Source organism: Physeter macrocephalus, chromosome 4, assembly GCF_002837175.3.
Source record: "Physeter macrocephalus isolate SW-GA chromosome 4, ASM283717v5, whole genome shotgun sequence".
Lineage (NCBI taxonomy): Eukaryota > Metazoa > Chordata > Mammalia > Artiodactyla > Physeteridae > Physeter > Physeter macrocephalus.
The window spans coordinates 119,101,527-119,123,062 of NC_041217.1; the positions used below are offsets into that span (position 1 = coordinate 119,101,527).

The 21,536-nt window shown below is 45.1% G+C and overlaps 1 protein-coding gene across 1 annotated transcript in view; it reads right to left on the minus strand.

Annotated features, from left to right (window-relative positions):
- The window catches only part of LHX8 (LIM homeobox 8), a 34,272-nt gene extending 24,815 nt beyond the window's left edge, over positions 1-9,457 (minus strand). The window contains exons 1-5 of the mRNA XM_007115337.2: positions 9,231-9,457; positions 7,152-7,238; positions 6,590-6,751; positions 2,713-2,834; positions 414-634 (exon numbers count right to left, since the gene is read on the minus strand). Of these exons, the coding sequence (XP_007115399.2) occupies positions 414-634; positions 2,713-2,834; positions 6,590-6,751; positions 7,152-7,238; positions 9,231-9,311 (673 nt within the window). The 5' untranslated portion in view covers positions 9,312-9,457. The remainder of the gene's footprint in view (positions 1-413; positions 635-2,712; positions 2,835-6,589; positions 6,752-7,151; positions 7,239-9,230) is intronic.
- Between the last annotated feature and the right edge of the window lie 12,079 nt (positions 9,458-21,536).

The window sequence follows — 21,536 nt, forward strand, 5'->3', positions numbered from 1 at the left end:
ATCTTCTAGTTTGCCAAATCCCTTAAGTTTTAGAACATACTAGAAACATACTGTGGAAACAATATTCCATTTGTAGGCTTGTATATTTAGTCAAAAGTGCACCAATTTGGAAGTGCACATCTAAGGCTCATCCTTACAAAGGCAAATACAAGGAAACAAATGGTTACAAAAAGCAAAACAGAACCCTAAACTCAAGGCTGCTTCCTGAGAATATGGCACAAGGCGAATACATATGCCATGGCTTTTCTTGTAAATAAACAGATGGAGACCATCACTAACAGTAGAGGGCTTAATGAGTTTCACCACAATTACACTGCACAAAGTAATGCTTTAAGACGACCTTAGGAAAAATCGTTATTGTCCCTGTGTTCACTGTCCCAAAAGATTCAAAAGTATTTTAAGTATATATTTACCATTTTCCACTTCTCTTTTTAAATTATCCAGCATGCAGTCATAATGCACTCTGCAGAGGACTTTCTCTTCCACCAAAGCAAACTCCTCTCCTGTGGAAAGTTGCCTTTTGCAAGAAAAGCAGGCAAAGCACGCCAAGTGATAGACATTCCCCTTGGCCCTCCGGACCCAGTCAGTAGAATGGATGTGCCTCCCACAGCGAGAGCAGCGAGTTCCATACCTTCTACATAAATAGAAGGGTGGGAGGTGAAGATTTTAATGCTTGGTGAGATATTCATCAGTCTAAGATTAAATTAACACATTATTTACTCATTGGATTAACCCAAGTATTTAAATCTTTTGAAAAGGAAACAGGAATCAATTATTTTTTTAAAGTCATATGGTACACAATCGAGACTTGAGATGGGATCATAATTCAAACCTGTTTATAAAACAAAAACTTCTCATTGTTACTCTAAAGGAGAAAATAATTTTTTTTCTTTTAAAATAAATGACACAGGAGTTTCAGTATCTTTCTTGTAACAAATATCAGTGCATTTATAAATTACCTAGAGACACAACATAAGACACACACACACACACTCGAGACTGAAACCTAAAAATACAAAAGCATACCACTGAAGATATAAATTATGACGTCTTAAAACCAAGTTGAGATAATTAGAAAATGCTCTAAACATTTTTTTAAAGTTAAAACATTTTAAATTGATATTATCAAAGAATGAACAGAACAGAAATTGTTCACTGTGGTGTGAGGAAACCTCAGAAACCTCAGTGAAGGAAAACTCAGAAATGTTTCCTTTGGTGAACAAGCTGTTGCAATACCATCCACAAGAGGAGGGGAAATATTACCTAAAACTTTTAGACACATATCTGGACATTAAATGCAAGTTAATCTTAACAAAATGCCAGATGTAAAGATTTCTTTTTTCTCTCAGTCCTAGTGACCAGACACTCTCTGTCATATCTCCTACCACAATTGCAGTCATAACCTGGCATATCCACATTAAACCAGATAAGTATGTGTCTGTGTCTATTCCTTAACATATCTTTAGAGGTATTGCCAGTTTTTAAGTTAATCTGAAAAACTGAATCATAAAAATTAATTTCAGAATATAATAAAATATGAATTATAAAAAAATCCTGAAGAACTAGACTTTCAATAAGTCTCTGAAACCAAACATTTCAAGGGGCTTTAAATCACCAAAAAAAAAAAAAAATTAAGATTAGCATATCCTCAGTGAAAGAGGAGGCAAACTGCTACTATTTTTGAGGAAATAGAGAGCAAACCTGATGAGAAATATATGTTTTGGGTAATTATAAAATTCTATTACTTTATAAAATAAAGGACTCTGGATTTCATGAAGTGCTTTAAATTACCTAGCAATTTTATTCAAATCAATCACTAAACTCTCTTAAATCAGTTTTTGAAATCGAGTATAAATAACATAATTAGTATTACAAACTTAACTATGTACTATTAACTTCCCAATTTCACAATGAACATTCTTCTTCGTTTGGAAAAGCAAATAGGGAAAAAATGTGATAATTTTAAAAAGTCATGCTTAAGGATGATTTCAATTTCGAGATAGCTATCCATTAAGAATTAAATTCTATCTTAAAAGAAACTTTACATTTAAACTATTATAAAGAGACCACGTGGAGAAAATGTTACATTTAATATCCTAGGCAAATACAGTCTCACAAAACAAAGATCAAAGAACAGACAAAAGAAACAGGATTTTTAGGCAGAATACGTAAGTAGACTTGGTGTATTTCCGATACTGGAATGGTCAGTTCTTCTGAATAATATGGTTTAATCACAGTTTCCAAACTGCTGGCATTTTATAGGTATATTACGAGGGGTCATTCTATAGTAAATTGGAAAAAGCACAACAAAACCTTGATTTTTTTCCCCCATAATTATTTCATTTTTGTCTTGCTACTTCCCCTGAACAAAGGGCTTTGTTATAATAAGTCATCTTATATTTCATACTTTATATCTCTGCACAGCAAAGAAAGTTCCCTGTTTTTAATACCTAAAACTTTCATTCGCCAAAGTGGAAATAATTATTTAAAATTAATTTTTGTATACTGAGTTCCTAAAACACATAAGCATGCTGATTTTATTTTAATACAAATTATACCTCAAAAATATGAAGCATTCTCATTTTGAAATCCATTGTATAAGAAAAAGTGGGCTTCAGTAAATAAAACTGGACAAGAAAGGCTATTTACAAAATTCTCTTTGTGTAATACCTTCTTGGAGTATCTACTTCCCAAAAAAAAATTTCGGTGTACCTGAAATAATCAAGTTTGCAGAAAATGTCTTTGTCTTTAATATAACAGCTGGTATGTCTTCCTAAGGATGTCCTGCAGACACTACAGGAGAGACACCGAACATGCCAGCACAGGTCATTCACCTGTGAAGAAGAAGGGGTTAGGATGAGAAGGCATTCTAATACCACACTTAAGAGTATGCTTCATTGGTTTTCTGTACCAGGCAATTTTAAAAGCTGGCCCCTTAATATTTTAACACATGCTCTGAATGTTTCTATCTAAGAGGTGTCATTTACACAAATATGTATCTAGATATATTCTCTTTTAGACCTCAACCAGAAAATCACAGTAGCATATTATACACTTTGTGCTTAAGTTTTTAAATATACTTTTGAAAAATTCAGGTTTTTTTTTAATTGAATGTTTATTCAGCTTTTTTTTTTGTTTTTGCTTTGTTTTGTTATCGAACGTCTATGAACACGGAAAATTTTGGCCACTTTAAAGTCCTACGTATTGGTTTTATATTTTTTTCCTTGACCAAATTCTTCCCACCATGAAACATGGTACCTAAAGAATTCAAGCCACATCCCTAGTTAAAGTGAGAAAGAAAATAGAAAAGAAGCTTTGTAAGAAATACTTACCCGTGTAAAGAAGCCAGGCAATCCATTTTACTTACAATACAGAAATTCCTAAGGTAGATTTAAATGTTGAAATGGCCAAAGCCCTGGCTCCTGTCTAACATTAAATAATCAAAACATAAAGCATTGGTAACCCTATTTTAATGATTTAGTTACTAGAGAAAAAAAATAAATCTATTATAAGCGGTTCTAAAAAGGCACCCAACTATTTGCCATTTATACTTCAGGAAGTAAGACATTAAATGCTTTGATTTAATTTAATAAATCACAGCACTTTATATTCTATATAGGAGCATGAAACATTGTCAAATCAGGGGACAAATCATAAATAGCCTTACCTTAAACTGTTGCTATCATAGTATAAGCGGCACATCTTCAGCCTTCAAAAACGAAGATGTTTATTGAATTGAATTTGCCTGTAATGCAGGCTCCTAAATTTTGCTCGTTAAATGGACACAAGAACTAAGCTTATGCTTAATTAAATTTCATTTAAAAGAACGGCAATGATGCAAAAACACCAGTTATACTCTACAAATGGATCTAATGCCTAATATAAGAATTAGGAAATGGGAAAAATGGGAAATTGTGAAATACAGCTTTTGCTACACTATTTCATAATAAAGACTGTCTTGTCCAATGATTCTACCATATTAGCACTACTGTTCAACATATTTTTCTGTGATATGAAATATAAAAGATCCTTCGAAGCTGAAGAAAGTTTCACTGGCTTCTAATTACAGTTTTGTGTCTCTTTCCAAAGCACTAATGAAAGTATCATTTTAGTGAAATTTTAAGTTTTGGTCTTGCTATAAAAGAACTACATGCTCACCATACAAGAAAACGGAAAATAGCAATAGGAAACAATAGGAAAAAAATTTGAGGAAATCAAAATTAAAAAAATTAACAATGGTGAATGCTGTCCTATTAATTAGAGATGCATTTTTTTTCTATTTTTTTCCTCAAATGGGCCCAATTAAGTTAAAGTGTAGAAATACAGGTTTCCTTTAGTATTCCACTGTTTAAGGCCTTCTGCATTTTGATGTTATCCAGGCTTTTTTTTTTTTTTTTTTTTTTTTTTAAGTAAGGCTAGATGCAGGCTTCAGGACAGAGTCATGGCCATTCTCTAGTTCCCTAAAGCCAGATGTAACGCCTGGTTTGCCACCTTTCCTCAAAGTTTACTTAAAAAAAAAAATCTCCTTCATCTTCCATTTCTTTTCCAGAGATGAAAGTAAGGTGAACAGAGAAAATTCTGGCGACTATAAACCTTTCCTGATGGCTAGCATTGATCCAATCTCTGTATGTATACATATATAGGACCAAGCCAGAAAAAATCACTCAAACGACAGGGCACTGAAGTATTAGATGGGGCAACAGATGCATCTAACTCCTCTCATTTTTTTTGTTCTAACTCCATTTAACTTGCCTCACAATATGGTGCTTTTCTATATTAAACAGTTATACCCTCAAATATTCTATTAGGTCTAACAATTATTTTTTCACCAGTGACTCAAATTGAATTCAAACTTATCTGGAAGAATAAGCACACAAAATGGGGACAAAAAAGTTAAGAACTCAGTTTTTAATCATAAAGTGTCAAACTTTTGTTAGAACTAGTTTCCAATATAATAAGTAGCAGCTAGTTTTCTTGTACATATACTAATATGTACAAAAAGGGGTGGACTAAGACTGTACGTAGAAGAGTTCATTTAGAGGACTCTGGTCCTACTACAAAGGAAAGCTTTAAAAGACTTCAGATAACTTCGATGTTAACATATAAAAGATGAACACTAGAAATGATTTTATCTATTTCAGAGGATATGTTGAGTCACTTTATAATAACTTTTTCCTTTATCCTCTCTGCTGTGTAGTGGATCCATTATAGATCCATCAGAAACATTCTTAAAGATTAAGCTAATTATTGAGAGGGCTCATTGAAAATAAGAAACTAGTTTTGATCCAAAAGATGGTTTTTAAATATCCAAAAAGGCTCAGGTGTGGAAACACTGAAATGGAAATCTTAAGAATGCAGATTTAAAGAGAAAGCCAGCTTTAAGAATCAACCACCAATTAAGTAAATTAGTCATTTTTTAAACGTTTTCACCAAAACTCCTTTTGGTGCTTTATCTGGGTTATATCTACAGGGTATCATTCCAACTCCCCAGATAAAGCAGCTTTGTATGTTGAGGGAGAAATTTAAAGAAACTCACTAATTTGCTTTTTGAATTCATATTCTCCATAATGAATTCTTTTGAAAAACTGGGGTGGGGGGGATGTGAGGAGAATAGAAAGTGAACTGGTTTGCTACTAAATCAGTGTAGGAGAGATCATTATTTTAAATAGTGGTTTTAAAAAGCTATTGAAGTTGAAATTCCATGGTATTAGAATTAAGACACAGGGACTATGATCCTTCATGCAATGACATGGGTAACTAGCCTGCCAGAATTTGTACCCCAAAACTCCCCCACAATATCTTGAGAGAAGTAAAACAAATCGAGACAGTCAACTCTCAAACCACTACTTGAAGTACTTCATCCCAAGTATTTTTCTTTCTTTCTGTTTTGTATAAATTTACATCAATTTCCATTTTTTTCCACTAAGCACTGGAGATGACATTAAAAAAAAAATCATTGGGTGGCCCTGAAGTATTAAACCTTAATGAGAGGAGGAAGATATTGAAAATGGTTTTCATTTAAATGCTACTACGGACTTTTACTCTGGAAAAGCCTCAAGTTAGTGTAAATAAACATGACTGTAAAATATCTATCCAGAAAAGACCCTTTAAGGCACTTGACAGTGGTTCTCACCAAAGGAGACACTGAAAAGGGGAAATCGATCAACACATACAGACCAGGAGTCCTCATAAGCAGGCAGACGTGTGGGTGTTATTGGGGGTGGAGGGACCATAACCCGAGGATCAGTAAAAATAATAGGGCAGGACCCTGTTTCCAGAATGGGTAAGCGTTTCCCCACTTCTGTTCCTCTACAAGTAGGTGGCTAACTCCAGCACATCCACCCAGGGTATCCGCACGTCTAGACCAGGATGGGTCACACCTAAGCAGTTTTGCAACAGCGGGTATTCTAAGATTTCTTCTCCCATTCTTTCCCACCGCATGAGTTGCCCCTGTCTGGGCCATAGTGCTGAGAAAGTCTACAATCTCCAGCGAGAACTTGAGTGGAAAAGAGAGGGAAAATAAACTTTTCTCTTCTCCCAGAGCTCCCGGGGAACCCCGCTGCCCCTGGGCCTCGCGGCTCCGCCCTACCTTGAGAAGGTACTTATCCACGATCTCCAGGCCGCAGCTGTTGCACACACACTTGCCAGGGGGGCAGACGGAGCCCGAGGCCATGGACCGGGGCGAGGACGACGGGGACAGTGGGGCCGAGGAGGAGCACGAGTCCTCGTCTCCCACTCCCTCGGGGCTCACCTGCAGGAAGCCACGAGGCTTGGTCTCAGGCGGTTCTAGACCCCTCCTTCTCTCCCCATCCCACAGACCCACGGGGGCTCCCTCACAGCCTCCCCTCCCTTACCCCAAACCACCCCCAGTTCCTGAGGTCCCGCTTCTCGCCCTCTCCCCCCGGGTCCATGCTCCCACCATGCCCCCGCCGCGGCTGCAGACCACTGACCTCAAGGACCTGGGGCGCCTGGCGGCCCTGCGCAGCCTGCCACACTGGCTCAGCTTCTCCCCGCCAGCCCCAGAACCCCTCTCCACCCGCTCCCCGAGGGGCCAACTGCGCCCGGGGAGGAGCGCGGGGACAGCAGCCCTTCGTCCTTGGGCTGCCTCCCCACGGCCCGGCTCGCCAACCCCCAGGTCCCTACCCACTCACCAGTCCCTCTTCCCCGGCGCCTTTCCGAGTCCTCCCGGCCGCCAGGGCTGCAGTCCGCCCGCACTCCTCCGACATGAGCCCCTGGCACTGAGGAGATGAGGGCGGGGAAGTGGGGAGGAACAGAGAAGAGAAGTTCAGAGCCGGCACGTGCGGCCCAGAGCTTCAGCTTCTCCGCACGCGGGGCGGGCTAATGAAGGCCCACGGCGCTCCGGGCCGCACGTGCAGCCGTCTGGGCGCCTGGGCCCGCGCGCGCCTGGCAGGCCGACGCCGACGCAGCCTCCCTTGCAGGCAGCGGGCGGTGGTGGCGGCGGCGGCGCAGCCTCAGCGCGCGACTAGGCGGACACCGGAGCACCAAGGGCTCGCCCGGCGCGCTGCAGCGCTCTCGGGGCTCCGGGTCCCCGCGCTCACCGTAGCACGTTGGTTCCCCGCCCCCCTGCCGGGGGTAACAAGTTTATAACAATCATCCCGGCACAAAGCGGTTTCTTTCTAGACGTCAATCACAGTGGAGCGGGGATCACCCGGCTAAAGGGGGTGCATGGGGGTGGGGTGAAGTGGGAGAGAAGAAAAGAGGATTTGAGGAGGGGGTGGGTGTAGAAACTTGATTTCTTTAATAGCCTCAATTAAAAGAGCAAGACATATATATTTTTAAAAGGGGGCTTTTTGAATTGGATAGCCCGAAAGGTGAAGAGGTTTAATAGGATACTTGAAAGCTAATTACAGTGGGATTTAAGAAGCCTGGTGTTTGTTCCGATGACAATTTGAATGAAAATGCTTCAGATTAAACCGAGCCAGCAGCTCTTTCGTAAACTTACTGCAATTAGAGCTGCGAGTGATTTATACTCGTTTCTTTAAGGTGTAAATTGCCACTTATTGCTCGGTAAGTCAACATTTGAGCTACTAAAGGATTATTTTTAGCTAGCGCAAAAAGCGGGTCGAATAATGGAAAATATCCAGCTGAATTTAATTTGTGTCATTAAAAAAAAAACAACTCACCCAACGTCGGTCAGAATGTTTTAAAGCAACAACTCGCATTACTCAAGTGTTTCCAAGCCTTTGTAGGAGTTTTGTTCTTAAACGAAAACGCAGCCGCTCTGGGCTTTTTCTGCCTTCGTTTACGGAAACTCTAGCTTGGGGGGCGGGGTGGGGGGTCCTGGAACTCGAACGGCCCACACTTCTGCATTTCTGTCTCTTCGCCTCCCTCTTTCCCTCACTCTGGTAGCACCAGAAGAGGTACTGTCCGAGCCCCCCGGTCCCTCGGGCTCTCCGCCGGGACCTTCGGTGCGCTCCCTACTCGGGACCCAGCGCCGCAGACACAAAGAGTTTAGGCAGAAGAGCCCCGAGTTCGCCGAGTGTTCCCCGCCAGCGTCGGCGCGAAGACAAAGTCAGCAGTGCCCAGTGCGGGTCCGGCGGAGGCGCTCAAACAGGCTGCAGATGATTTTCAAACCTAAAACGCGAGATACCCCACGCCTCCTGCCTCCAGAGTGAGGTGAGAGTTTCTCAGTTTCCCCCCATCTACTCGAAGAATGGTGTCACTCGAGAGCCCTGGGGTTTGTCTTCTTTCGGTTTTTTAAAGTAAAATGGCCTTCCTAGCCCGCCCTAGGATCCAGAGGCCTTCCTGGAGCCACGTCTGCTTCTATTTCGCTGTGGGGCCGCGGCAGCGCGGACCGCCCTACGGCCGGAGAAGCTCCTTAGGGCCGGCAAGCATTCGCCGGCGGCTGGGAGCGGGAAGCCGCGCCTCTGTTCCTTCCCACCCCACAGCCGCCTGGACCTCCCGACTCACTCTCCCGACCGCCCTTTCACCACTGCAAACACAACAAAAGCACGACTCACATGTACCCGAGAGCGCCTTAGGCTTGAGGCTTCGTCTCCCAAACTACGGTGTCCATGGCCTCAGGTTAAGTGAGCTTGTGGGGAGGGGAGGCAATGATTACTGACTAGCGCTACTACGTAAGAAAAAAAAAAAACTGCCAGGTTTGAAGATGAGGCCGTTACAGGTAATTTCTGAACCTCATTTAGGAGCGCAAACAGCTCGCAGGAAACTGCGATTCAGCTGGTCTGGCCAGGCGTCGGGTCGCTCACCTTCTCGGGAGGAACTGCCAGCTCCGGCACGTCCTTTTCTTCTAGTTTACACACAAACATCTGCTCGCTTTTCCAATACATGGCACTGCTAGGGCTGCTTATCACATACCAACTCCAGAGGGTCAGAGGCTGTCCGTGTCTGCCGATCTGGCCCGCCTCCCCAGCCCCAGCGCACTAATAAAAGCTGACACCGAGAAGAGAAAGAATGCTACAAGTCTTCGTCCAAAGAGGCCGCTGTGACCGTAACCACTCTGATGGACTGCTCTTAAGATTGTTTCCCAACTTCATTGAGGTCTGTCCCTCTAGGAAAAGGAAAAAAAGAGTTTTGTTTTTCCAGAGGGTGGAACCTTACATGAAGGGAGGGAAGAGGGTGTGGGGGGAAAAGTCTTTTCCTGGAGGAATAGCCTCACCTCATTAAGAAAAACCCGCCTTCTCTACAAGTCAAGATCTTTATCAGGACAAGCCAACTTACTCCAGATTTAGTATTAAAGAAGAAGAAGAAGAAGAAAAAACAAAAAACCAAAACATTGGGAATGGCCTGTTAACTTTTGACTTAAAAAAAAAACAACAAACTCCTCTCTGCATTTGCCGTGGCTTTTTGATTCTCACTCCCCAACCAAAACCTAAACAAAGATTCAGGTTACATCTCTTTCTGCAGCAAGCTGAAGGGGAAGCGGAGGTCTGGGTGACTTGAATGTTTCAGTCATTCTCCTGAAACGAGCAGCTCCCCTGTCTAGCTGAGGACAGCGACGGCTCCCTGGAAACCTGGGGGCTGACTTATCTAGAGGTTCGCACTCCCTTTGTGGAAAGTTTTCTTATTAAGATAAAGGAACATCTGAGCAGCACAAAAGCTTATGATTTGCGACTAGATTTGAAATCAAGGCTACAAGAAAGACAAAAAGTATGTTGCTAATAGTATTGCTCTTTCATCTCATCCTAGGCAAAATTTAAGCCATAGAAGCGGCCAGCTCCTGCCTCAAGTTTTGGCGGCGTGTTTGTTGGGGTAGAAGGGGGGTGAGAGGGGGGTCTCAGAACACCGTAATTTTGATTAGGATTGGAGGGTGTGTTTAAATAATTTATTTATGGTATAAACTTTACTTCAGTATGTAGTGTACAAAGAGGAATTTGGTAAGGATAACCATTTTTATTTCCAATTTTCCCTTTTTGAGAAAACAAAGCAAGCTTCTGAAACAGTAATATAAGAATATTTAGGAGTATGTTTCTTACTGGTCTTTAACAAAATCATATGATGTTGCTTCGATAAGATATATATGTTTATAATATTGTCTCCTTGCCTTATTGTCTAGAAGAGGAAGATCGAAGTGCTCCCGCCCAGACCCGTCAGCAGCAGGCTAGAGGAAGGGCAGTGGGCAAAGACAGGTAGACTTTCCTGTGATGAAGTGAGCCCATGTAACAGCCTGGGACCAAGCAACGACTGCAAATTTAGTTTTTCCTCCATTACATTTTTCTCCCATAAACACGAGGGTCTCTAGAGCATTTTCCTAACGCCATTGTTTTCTTTATGCACAGCTGCGCCCACGTTAATATTAGCTATCCCCCTGCAGGTCCTCTCTGGGAGTTCTCGCTTAAATTTACGCAGTGGGGGGAGGGGGACGCTATGATTAATCTGTGCCCTCTTACAGAATTGAAGGCTTGGAGTGGACCGACTTCTCGAAAAGCTAACCTGTGCTTGGAGAACAGAAAGACTTGTGTTTCTCATCAAGTGCAAAAATTAGTATTTTTAAAAAAATCCACGTAATGCATTTTCCATGAAATAGCATCGGTCTCGAGATGGCTCTTCTGAATGGAAAGAGTCGTGTAGAATGTTGACTACCAGGCTGTGTATAGAGCAGGAATGAAAGTGGAATTAAAAAACTCAGTTCCGAGATTTAGTTACAGTTTCTATGCGTGAGGGTCTGCAAAATGAATCTGGGGTACTATTTGGCAGCTATCCGGGAGAATAAGTCGCGCGGGTCATTTGGAGATCCGGGGAGAGCTGGAGTTGTTTTTGGAAGTAGGGCGGGGGCGCGGGCGTTTATGCGGTCTTTCTAGCCTCCCCCCCCCCGCGCCACCTCGCCTAATCAGGCGGCTCTCAATCAGGTTTTCAAAATACTAATCTTGATCTAAGAGCTCCTATCACTGCATAAGTGGAGGAAATGATTCATTTTTAGAGGCTTCTGGGCTTGGGGTAGAAGAATGGTAGTCAGACGTAAGAAGACCTAAAAGACTGGTCTGGCGGCCGCTTTACTCCTGGCGCCCGGCACGACGCGGACTTTTCCCGCGGGGTAATTGCGCGCACCCAGCCTTGCTCAGTAGGCCTGCAGGTGATGAGTTTCTGAGTCCCAGGCGGTGTAGGCCTTTGGCTGGAGGTTGTGTGTGGAGGCGGGAGGAGGAGGATGATGCGCAGGTGTTTGCTATGAATGTCAGGGCTAAGCTTCCCTCTCGTCCTCGACCCAACCACCCTGTGACCCTTTGCCAAGGGCAAGCATACCGAGGGGTCATTCCTGCACAGTGGCCCCAACTCCTCGGAGCTCGCGTCACACCTCTTACCCAGGCTCCTCCTCGGCTCCGGAAAAAGAAGGGTTGGCCTGATGCTTTGCAGAGTACCTCTTCCTACGTAAGGTGCTGTGCTAAAAGTCAGTACTCTTTTTGTCTTCGTAATGAGGGTTTTTAGCTCGAACTCCAACTGAGACCAATTTTGGTTCAACAAGGACAGACCAAAAAAACATCATTATGTGTGTCTGCAGGTGGGTGAGGATTCGCCGCGTTGGGGCGGTTCCTACCTACTAACTTGAAATTTCTGGAATGCCACCTCTCCTTAAATGAAAATCTGAGACCTTAAGCCCACCCAGGGGGCAACCAACACCCCTGGAAGGCAGGGCTCTTTGCAGGGGTGGGAGAAAGCAAGCCAGAGACTTGGGAGTGCATCCTGTCCCGGGCTTTGCGGTGCCCAGCTAGTTGGGAGGCGCAGGGTGTCTCCCTAAAGCCCGAGGGGGTCAGGGAAGGGGTCTGGGTAGAGTCAGGCCTTGATTGGAGGTCCAGGGCTGGAGAGCTGGAACACCAACCCGCTCTGACCCCCGCAGCTTCCACTCACGGCGAAGAGCTGCCTAATTGGGCTACGAGCAGCTGCGAAATTTGTAATTGCCTAATAAGCCTTCCACCTCGGTAATTCTTATCCAAAGGCATAAAACTGATATTTTCACACTCGGCTTGCACCGCAGGAGCCGTTTATAAACATCCTTCATCAGTGGGATGAAATTAAGCCTGCATTGACAAGAGGTCTCTGGAACTCGATATTTTAAAGCAATAGATCCGAATTAGCAAATTATTACTTTAAGTAGGGAAAGTCGCCACAAACTTGACTATTGAACCCATTGCCTCTGAGCTCCTCGCGGTGAGTAACCACATGTTTGACGGAACTTAACCTGGAGTTTCCGCGGTACTCAAGCAATCTTCAGGATCTCGCTTCCTGAATCCGCGCCCGCCCCGGTTCCCAGCCCTCCCATCAGCCTTTGAGGATGCGCTCGAGTCAGACCTGTGTAGACTTGGGAGAGACACTACCGGGGCCCGGACGAAAACGCTGTCAAACGGGACGTGTCCAGGATTCCTGGGCCTGCAGGCGCAAAGCCAGCGCCAGCGCTTGGGGCCCTGCACTTTCCCGACCCGGCGGCTCTCGCTGACCGCACCCCTACCCCCAGGTACCCGCGCCGGGGGTCGGCCAGAGGACTGTCGGGGCGTGGAGGTGGGGAAGACCTCTGCGCCGGTAAGAAGACATAGCTTGTGGGTGATTCTTGCAGTGACCTCTTTACCCGTAAGCGGGAAAGCTCTTAGCCAAGAGCCCTCTGAAACTGCGGAGGTCACGCTTGGTTCAGGGTATCCTTTGATTTTTGCCCACCTCGTTTAACCATTATTAATATTGATCTGGAAAGGGACGGAAAGAAATAGCTTCCAGAGGTTTGTTTCCCCCCACACACACAAATTTGCCCAGCTCAGAAGCCCCCTTAGAGATCGAGGAGTGGGAAACACGCTCACCTTGGGACTTACCGGTCCCAGGCTCCTTTTCAGACCTTGTCACCCAGTTTCCGAGGAAAAGGGAAGGGCACGTTTATTCATGCCAGCGGAGGTCGCCCAAGGGTGGCGAGGGCCTCCGTCTGGGACCCACCAGTCTCTCCCCCACTGCGGGCCGAGGCTGGAGGGGCTTCCCGGCGAGGCTAGCGTGCTCGGCGCGGGACAGCTGGAGTGCACGGCGCTCAGACCCAGCGTCCGCTCTCCGGCCCCGCCGGGAATCTGTTCCGCTATATGCTGTCGGATGCGCCCGCTGGGGCCAGTTGTCACCAGCAGTTCTAGAAACCCAACAACCAAAAACCGAGTCCTGCTTCCAAGAGGGTTGTACGTGTAGATTCGGTGTTCCTTGTCAGGCGGTGCGCTCGACCCCCTCCTCCCCCTTTCCCTCCTGAGCTTAAGTAAACTCGCCAGGTCCGCTGCGGCAGGAGAGAGCGGAAGTGTTTCTCGCCTGATAGGACGGATGGTAAGAGAGAGGGAATTAGAAGCCATATACAGCCCGAAATTAGGCAGGGCGCGCCTGGGACGCTCCCGGGCTAAATGCTACTGCGCAAAGCGCAGGAGTCCACTACACTCTTTACTCGTTGTGACATTTCCAAGCCGACAGTCTCGCCTTAAGCACGCCTGTGGTTTGGAGCTGCTGATTTTATATGCATTTTATCGTTCAGAATGAGCAACAGGGCAGGACCAGCGGAAACCCGATTCTAACCTATTTCTACAGACCTCTGCCCACGCAACTCTGTAAGTGCCAAACTACGAGTTGGAGAGAAACAACAACAACTCACTAACTCCCTTCTCCCCGGCGTTTTCCTACACATCCTAGGCCACCAAGCTGATCTAGCTTGGAGCTCACTAATCTAGAAAGAGGACGGAAACCAATCCCCGCAGGCTTCCCGTCCTCCACTCCCCGCCCCCGCCTCGTTTCCCAGGGATCCCTGAGAGTTAACTAAAACTCAGCAAGGGAGGCAGGAGAGCCAAACTTGATCCGAGTGCAAAAACGTGGGCGCCTGACGGTGTTTTTTGGGTGGAGTGGGGAGGGGTAGTGGTGGCAGGGAGCTGTGTGAGCCTACCATTCGCAGGCGTCGATCCGGTTTTGATAAGAGAACTTGCAGCTCCGGTGGTTAGCCAGTGTGAGTGCACCCATACCAGCCCACGCAGCTCTACCCGCAACCTCAGTGTCGAGGTTTCTCCCTCGGCAACACTTCCATGTCCCATTGTTGCTTATCTGATGTATCTTGTAAAATGATAATTTTTAAAAAGCCTGAGGAATAATCTTGAGCCATAATTTTTCAACTTAAATAACTTTTTATATGGATTTCTGCCACGGGAGATTGGTTCTTGTCATTGTGACAGTGTTTTCTTCCTCTCCTCCCCTTCTCCCTTCCTCCTTCCCTGCCTGCCTGCCTTCATGGGAGATCAGGGTTTAAGAGCTAGGCAATGTGTTATACTAAGAGCACGGTTTTTGAAGTTAGTCAAACCTGTACTGGATTTTCGAGTAATTTATTTAACAACTTAACAACTTGGTTTTCTCATCAGTAAAATGGGGATGACAAAACTAATGATGTTGAATGTGTACACCGACAGACACAGTAGGTTCTCAATGAATGCAATCTTCCTTTCCTCCGCATCTTCCTTCGCCACCCTACAGATGTCCGGAAGCAGAGGCGTCACCAAAGGCTTCATTCCCCAGGTGAAGGGGACAGGCCATGCTCCTCAGCACCGACCTTGATTCCAGTTGACCATTTCGAGTAGTTCACCTGATCTGGTCGCCAGTGCCGGAGGAGCCTCTCAGTGCTGCAGGGCCTCTGGAGAAGAACGCACAGCTGCGAGCCACCTCTAACCGTGGCATCTCGGCCCGAGGACGCACCCGAACAACTTCTCCTCCCACTGCTTTATTTGGGGTTTAATCTGGCGCATTTAAATGCTTGGCATCCTGCCTTCTGTCAGTTTGTGCAAACTTCTGAATATTGTGAAAGTGGCAGTACTCATAGCTGTTGCTTTTTGTCAAACGCCCCACTGGCGCCGAGTAGCGTAATCGTACTTCAGTAACTTGCCTAAGGCCATTTTACCAGACTGAGCCGGAATTCGAACCCAGAAGCCGAATGCTAAGGCCCGACTTTCCTTCTTTTCTGAAAGCCCGCGTCTTAACCATTCCGCTATGTTGTCCTCTTTGGGGTGAGTTCAGAAAAGGACAATTTCATTCAATGGATTCATTTACCCCCACTGCAGATGGTTTTTTACGTAGTCGACCTGGATTGCGGCTCCAGTGCAGGTGGTCCACCTGCCAGCCCCTTGCCCCCGCCCGCTTCCGGCTGAGTTACAGTTAGCGGGCAACTGCCTGGAGTCGGGTATCCAGCGGGAAAGAGCTCCCTCCCCCCCAACTTTACTCTGCGGTGCCGAGGTTTAAAAGCATAGAATGGTTTGGAGTGTCTAATAAGCCAACTACAAAGGGGAAAAAGCAGTCGAGCTTTTAAATCGGTGGTAAAATCTTTCTCCTTTTCTTTGCAAATTACAGAATCCGATGACTAATCATCAGCGAGTGGATCAAAACCCGGATTGAACAAGTGACCACAGCTCTCCGTACCTCCTGCGATGCAAAGGCCGGGCGCCCACTTCCGGAACTTTCCTTTGGACTTCCACTAAAGTGGAGTCTACAGAAGCCTCGGTGCCCTGCTCCGGCTGTGCAAAGGTCATCTCGCCGCACCCTCTATCACTACTCCGGACAAGTCTTTAGAAATAGTTTTCCCCGAAACAAACAGGTGAATAAAGTCGACCCCAACAGATCTTACGCAGCTCCAGGCTTCAGGAACTCCAGAGGCAGGAACCATGTGCTGTTCTGACTCTCTGGGACCTAGTTCAGTGTCTGGCACCAAGCAACAAAGGATGGCTTTTTGAATGGGAAAAAAGTATGTGCTGGCAGGTACAGAGGGTTTCACGCCTTTCTCTGTATTGGTAGTTCTAGCTTCCTATTACTTTACATTGGCACCTTCTTGCCCAGGACCCAAAATCTTTTAATCCCTTAAATCGAAGCGAGGAAGTGCACAGATATTCTGAAAATTTAAATTGAGGGAATTGCCGGGCTCCACTTTTCTTCTAGGGAGAGGGTCTTATAACGGTTCATTTTGCACCTTAACTGTCCTTCAGACCTCAGTGTTTGCAATTGGAAGCCTATCCTGGGTGCTTCAGAGACCATCCAGGTCTGAGCCTCAGTTATAGAGGAGAATGCTAACGGGATTAGGAATTGGAACATATTGGACCCCAGAAGCCCGGGTAAGCCTCCATGGACTCACTCTGACTGCACACATGGAAATGTTATGTGTGTTGGCCTGACATAAGTTGACGTAAGTTTTGGCTTGCCCCAGGGCAAAAAGGGAGCCTGCGGTGGACAGTCAGGATGGGAGCTGAGGTCACTGAGAGCCAGATGCTGATGCTGTCAGCCTTCCCTGGCTTGGAAAGGAGATGCACCCCAGTTTACAGTCTGCAAAATTACAGAAGGTGGAGGAGAGGTGCGGGTGATGGATAGTCTTAAGCTAGGTAGATCCCCCTCTCTGTGCCACCCAACCCGTCTCAAGCAAGGACCGCTCTAGAGCAGGAACAGTAGCCATGGGACTCTGCAACTAGGGTCCCGAAGTCCTGGAAAAGGGCTGGAAGAGTTCTCTTGGCCTGGGATGACTGCACCAGCCCCGTGGTGTTGAATTTACTGCGACACCAAGAGGAAAGCACTAGGGCTTTATCTTGAAGACTGGGGTCTCTTGGTAGACGCACCAAGGTTTGCAAACTCAGCCACAGCCGCTGCAGGCAAAGAAACGTGGGGGGGGAAAATCCCTTTAAAAGAGTGTAATCCCTTCTCATTTCCTTCAAATACCCGCCCCTTCCTCCGGAGGGACTCAGAACAGCGTTTTTTAAAAGGGCACCTACATGTTGCACTACCTTTCAGGAATAACGCCTTGACCTGCTCAGCACTTAGTTTGCTTTTATTATTGCTTTTGAGTTTCAAAGTCACCCAAAACAATAAGCAGACGTTTCTGGTGAAGGTTTAAATAAATACAATGCCTTTTCAAGGTTTCTTCCTCCTCCTCCTTTCAAAATACTTCTGCCCTAATAATTAATTTTAGGGATATTATGGCAGAAACCTCTCGCATTATAAAACATACATGGACTGATCTGGAAGTCTGTCTTTTAAAGGTCAGGGTGCAAAAAAATTAGGCAGTTAATAAACTAAGCCACAATTCCTGATTCTTTACACGGTCCCCCATCCCCAGCCAGGCCGAGATATCTTTTTTCCTAAAAAGGCTTTGTATTTTTAGAGACGAATATGTGCATGTATGTAGATACTCTTCTATAATAAGAAATACCATTTACTGTTTAGCTTCACCTAGATTTCACATATGTTGTCACGTATATTCCTCACAATCATCAAGGAGGTAGATACTATTATGCCCATTTCACAGGCGGCAAGCCTAAACCTCAGAGAGGAGACTCAAGTTCTCAAGGCAAATTAGCAAGAGTCGGGATGCAAACCGATTCTAAGGTCTTAACCATTGTACTATATATAAAGGATATTTGGTGAGCCTGGCAGAGTATGAAGCCAAGTGCCCCCTTCTGGCTGGTTGGAAGTGTGGCTCCTCCCTTGCTTCTGGAGTCCCAGAAGCTTGAATTCTCTTAGGAGCTGGCGGGGGGGAGAGGGGGACGGCAAGGCTTGAGGAGCCCGACTGCCGCCGCTGTCAGTTACTTAGGGCTCAGAAGCGTGCGTGGAGCCCGAGGGGGGAGGGAAGGAAGGGCTAGAGGGGCGGGAAGCTGCCGGGGGAGGGGAAGGAGGTAGATCTCATGCTGGGCGAACACTTTCTCATCGCCAGGTCGTAAATATTGTTGTATTTCCTTGGTAACCCCCAAGCCCAAGGCGCAGGCCTGCAGGCAGCCTCCCGAGGGGGCTGAGGCCTTTCCCTGCCGGCACCGGCCTGGGCCTGCTCGGCCGGCGCCTGCCTTCGGAGGCGACCTCCCCAGAACGGCCCTGGAGCTCCGCAGGTCCTCGCGGCGTTCGGGCCGTGGTCCCCAGCCCCTTGACCTTGGTCAGAAGCGGGCGGCGGCCCCGGGGCAGGCCGGGAACGTTCCGGCCGCGCGGTGCACCTCGGGAGGCTCCGAGGCGGCGCAAGCAGGGAGGGCGACGAGGGCGAGCGCCCCAGCGAAGTGCCCCGGTCCCAAAGCAGGCGGGGACCCTGCGTGAACCCCCACATCACTAATATAAGCTCCGGGAGAAGGCGGGAGGAGGGTGGCCCCGGTTCCGAGCGCCCGAATGCCCACCGCAGGCCAGGCTCTGAAGTCAGGCTGGTCCCCCTGGTGGGTTTGACCACCGCCCTCCTCGCGCCCTTTTCCGTGGGCGACCATAGGGCGGAAGCTTTGGTTTCAAATGCGAAACATTCGTCTCCTGGAATCATATCTGGATTCCAGAGGATGTTAAGACTTTTCATTCCCGAAAAAGTCAGCACCTGGAGGAGACCCAAGGCCCAAGGCCTTCTGCCCCTCATCTGTATCTGCCCGTAAATAGGTAGGTAATTCTTATTCAACCCTTCCAACCCCCAGAGGGCACACCTTATTAGCATGTCACAGAAAGCTGTTACAGGGGAGGAAAAACCTAAAATCCAAGCCTGCAACAAACAAGGCCGTGGGGCGAGGCCCGACTAGGTCAGAACAACGTGTGCCTTTACTGATCAGTAAAGTGGATAGGCTCTAAATGCCCGGGTCGGGAATGCAGGCTGGCTCGGGACAGAAGACCAGAGAGTTGCGTCATGCACTGGTTTTCCTCCAGGCATGGCGTCTACGCCGGCAGGCCAAGGCCCTGGTGATCTAGGCCCTAGGACTTTGAACCTGACCTGCATTTGGGAGGGGCAGGTTCTGGCCTCAGGGAGGCGTTTCTAGGGATTCGAGTTTCTTATACTTGGTCCTAGTTGCTGTGCCAGCCGTAGACGCTTGGCCCTTGGTACTTTTAATACTGCTGTGCCATGCTTGGGCAAATACTTGTAATGAGCAGGCACTTGTGTATAGCTCTGATAAAAGGTGTTTGTGTGTGTGTGTGTGAGAGAGGGAGGGAGGGAGGGAGGGAGGAGGAGAGGGAGGGACGGGGGTGGGGGGGGAGAGGTTTTTCTGGGCTGATGAGAATATTTGCAGTTCCAAATGATGGATAGGGACTCTTAGATCCTCTAAATTTCCTAGGTTAATGCAAAAACCTATTTCCTTTTTATATGATCACTTTTTAAAAACATGCATGAAAAATTATATTCTTAATTTCGGCCACCCTGTTAGAGGTTTAATACCAACCATAAGAGGAAGCCAAAGGAAAAATATTTGTATGCCTACCTTGGTCTGGAAAAATATCAGTAGCATTTCTTATTTGACAAGGAAATGAGTTTGCTCACTCTTTTTCTTTCCCTTTCTTTTTCAGTTGGCACAGGGATCGTTTTTATTATATATCCCATGTTTATTGTTTCTGTTTGGTACTTTGGTCATTTGCAGCACATCTGTTTCTGATATTGGTCTTGTGTTAAGCACACACTATTGTGTTAGTAAGATTTTACACCATCTGTTTAAGAAAATTCTTGCCAGTGCTATTTGATGCCCAGTTGAACTTTAGCCAGACTTCTTCATTTTATAATGTTCTCTCAGTGCTGAGCGTATATATAATAAACTTTAATGAAATTGTGCTTTTATAGTTGCTGACAGACATCAGAAACACATATGCCCAGGTCAACAGCAGTTTAGCTAAATGTTAGATAGGAGGAACAATATTAAGGTAGTAAAGATGTTGAAAAAGAAAAATATTTAGAAATAAAACTATTAAATTTAGATCAAATAATCATCCAAATAAACAACTGCTACACACACACACACACACATACACACACACATACACACACACAAGAATTTTGATGTGGCTAATGGGAGTTAATGTGTATTTCTGATGATTTATGTATTTCTTCATTATATATGTTAAACTTGGCAATTTGTATTTTTGACGTTATTCCCAAGGGTGTAACAACTGGTTTAACAAAATGTAATAAAGTAGAATAACATTATAATGTGACTATATAAAATATATACTAAATTATATTAAATACCTACAGATAAACTTAATAATTGAGCCTAACTAAAATGATATATCTATATATACATATAGATATTTTATGAGGTCACTCATAAAGGTTTTTCACTGTATTATCAAGAGGTAACAGGAAATGTTGCCCACATCTGACCTCTTTAAAAGTAGAGCTGCTATTTAGGGAATTCCTTGGTTGTCCAGTGGTTAGGACTCCGCACTCTCACTGCCAAGGGCCCTAGGTATGACCAGAAAAAAAAAAAGTAGAGCTATTTATGACAATTCAAAAAAAATTAAAGTATCTATATTTGATGGCTAAGCATATATATCTAATTGTGGCATAAGACTGGAATTGGCTTGAAAAAGTGAATACTGGCTGTATGTTTTCAAATATCTTTTCTAGAATGCTACACTCCTATTGATACATTGACCTATTTTGTTTACATCCAATGCGTATACCCCAGTGTAAAGCCTTAAAAATGGTAATTCCACACGATACTTTAGTTATAAGCACAGAAATATAAAGCTTGACACTTGGGTTAATAAACTTCTGACATTCATTCCTGAAAATCAGCATTCTTCAATTGACAAAGACATTTCCTTTGATTGAATTATGCCAAAAACAGATTGTCACAGTCTTTCAGTTGTTACCTGGACAGACTGCCATTATGGTAGATGCTATGATTAAAGATGTGTCCATTAGATAACTGCTTAGGGGGCTATAGTCTCTTTCTATTTGTTTCTTTAGGAAAACAAATCTTTGTTTTGGTATATTTAATTTCTAAATAAAATGTATCCATAATTGGGTAATTGACATTATTTAATCAAGAGAGTTGGAATTCAGTACTGTGTTTCTGTGAGATAAATCTGGTTATAGAACTGGAACCAGTCTCATAACATTTCTGTCTATATATACTTATAAAAAAATTTTTATCAAGATCTACATTTTCCTTAAACTGTTAATTTAGATGTGTCAAATTTAACCTATAAATTTCTTTTTAATAACTGATATTACAAAAAATCAAACCTTATGAATCTTCACATGTCTGGCTCCAATTAATCTGCTTAGACTATTTTTTTTTTTTTTTTGTGGTACGCGGGCCTCTCACTGTTGTGGCCTCTCCCGTTGCGGAGCACAGGTTCCGGACGCGCAG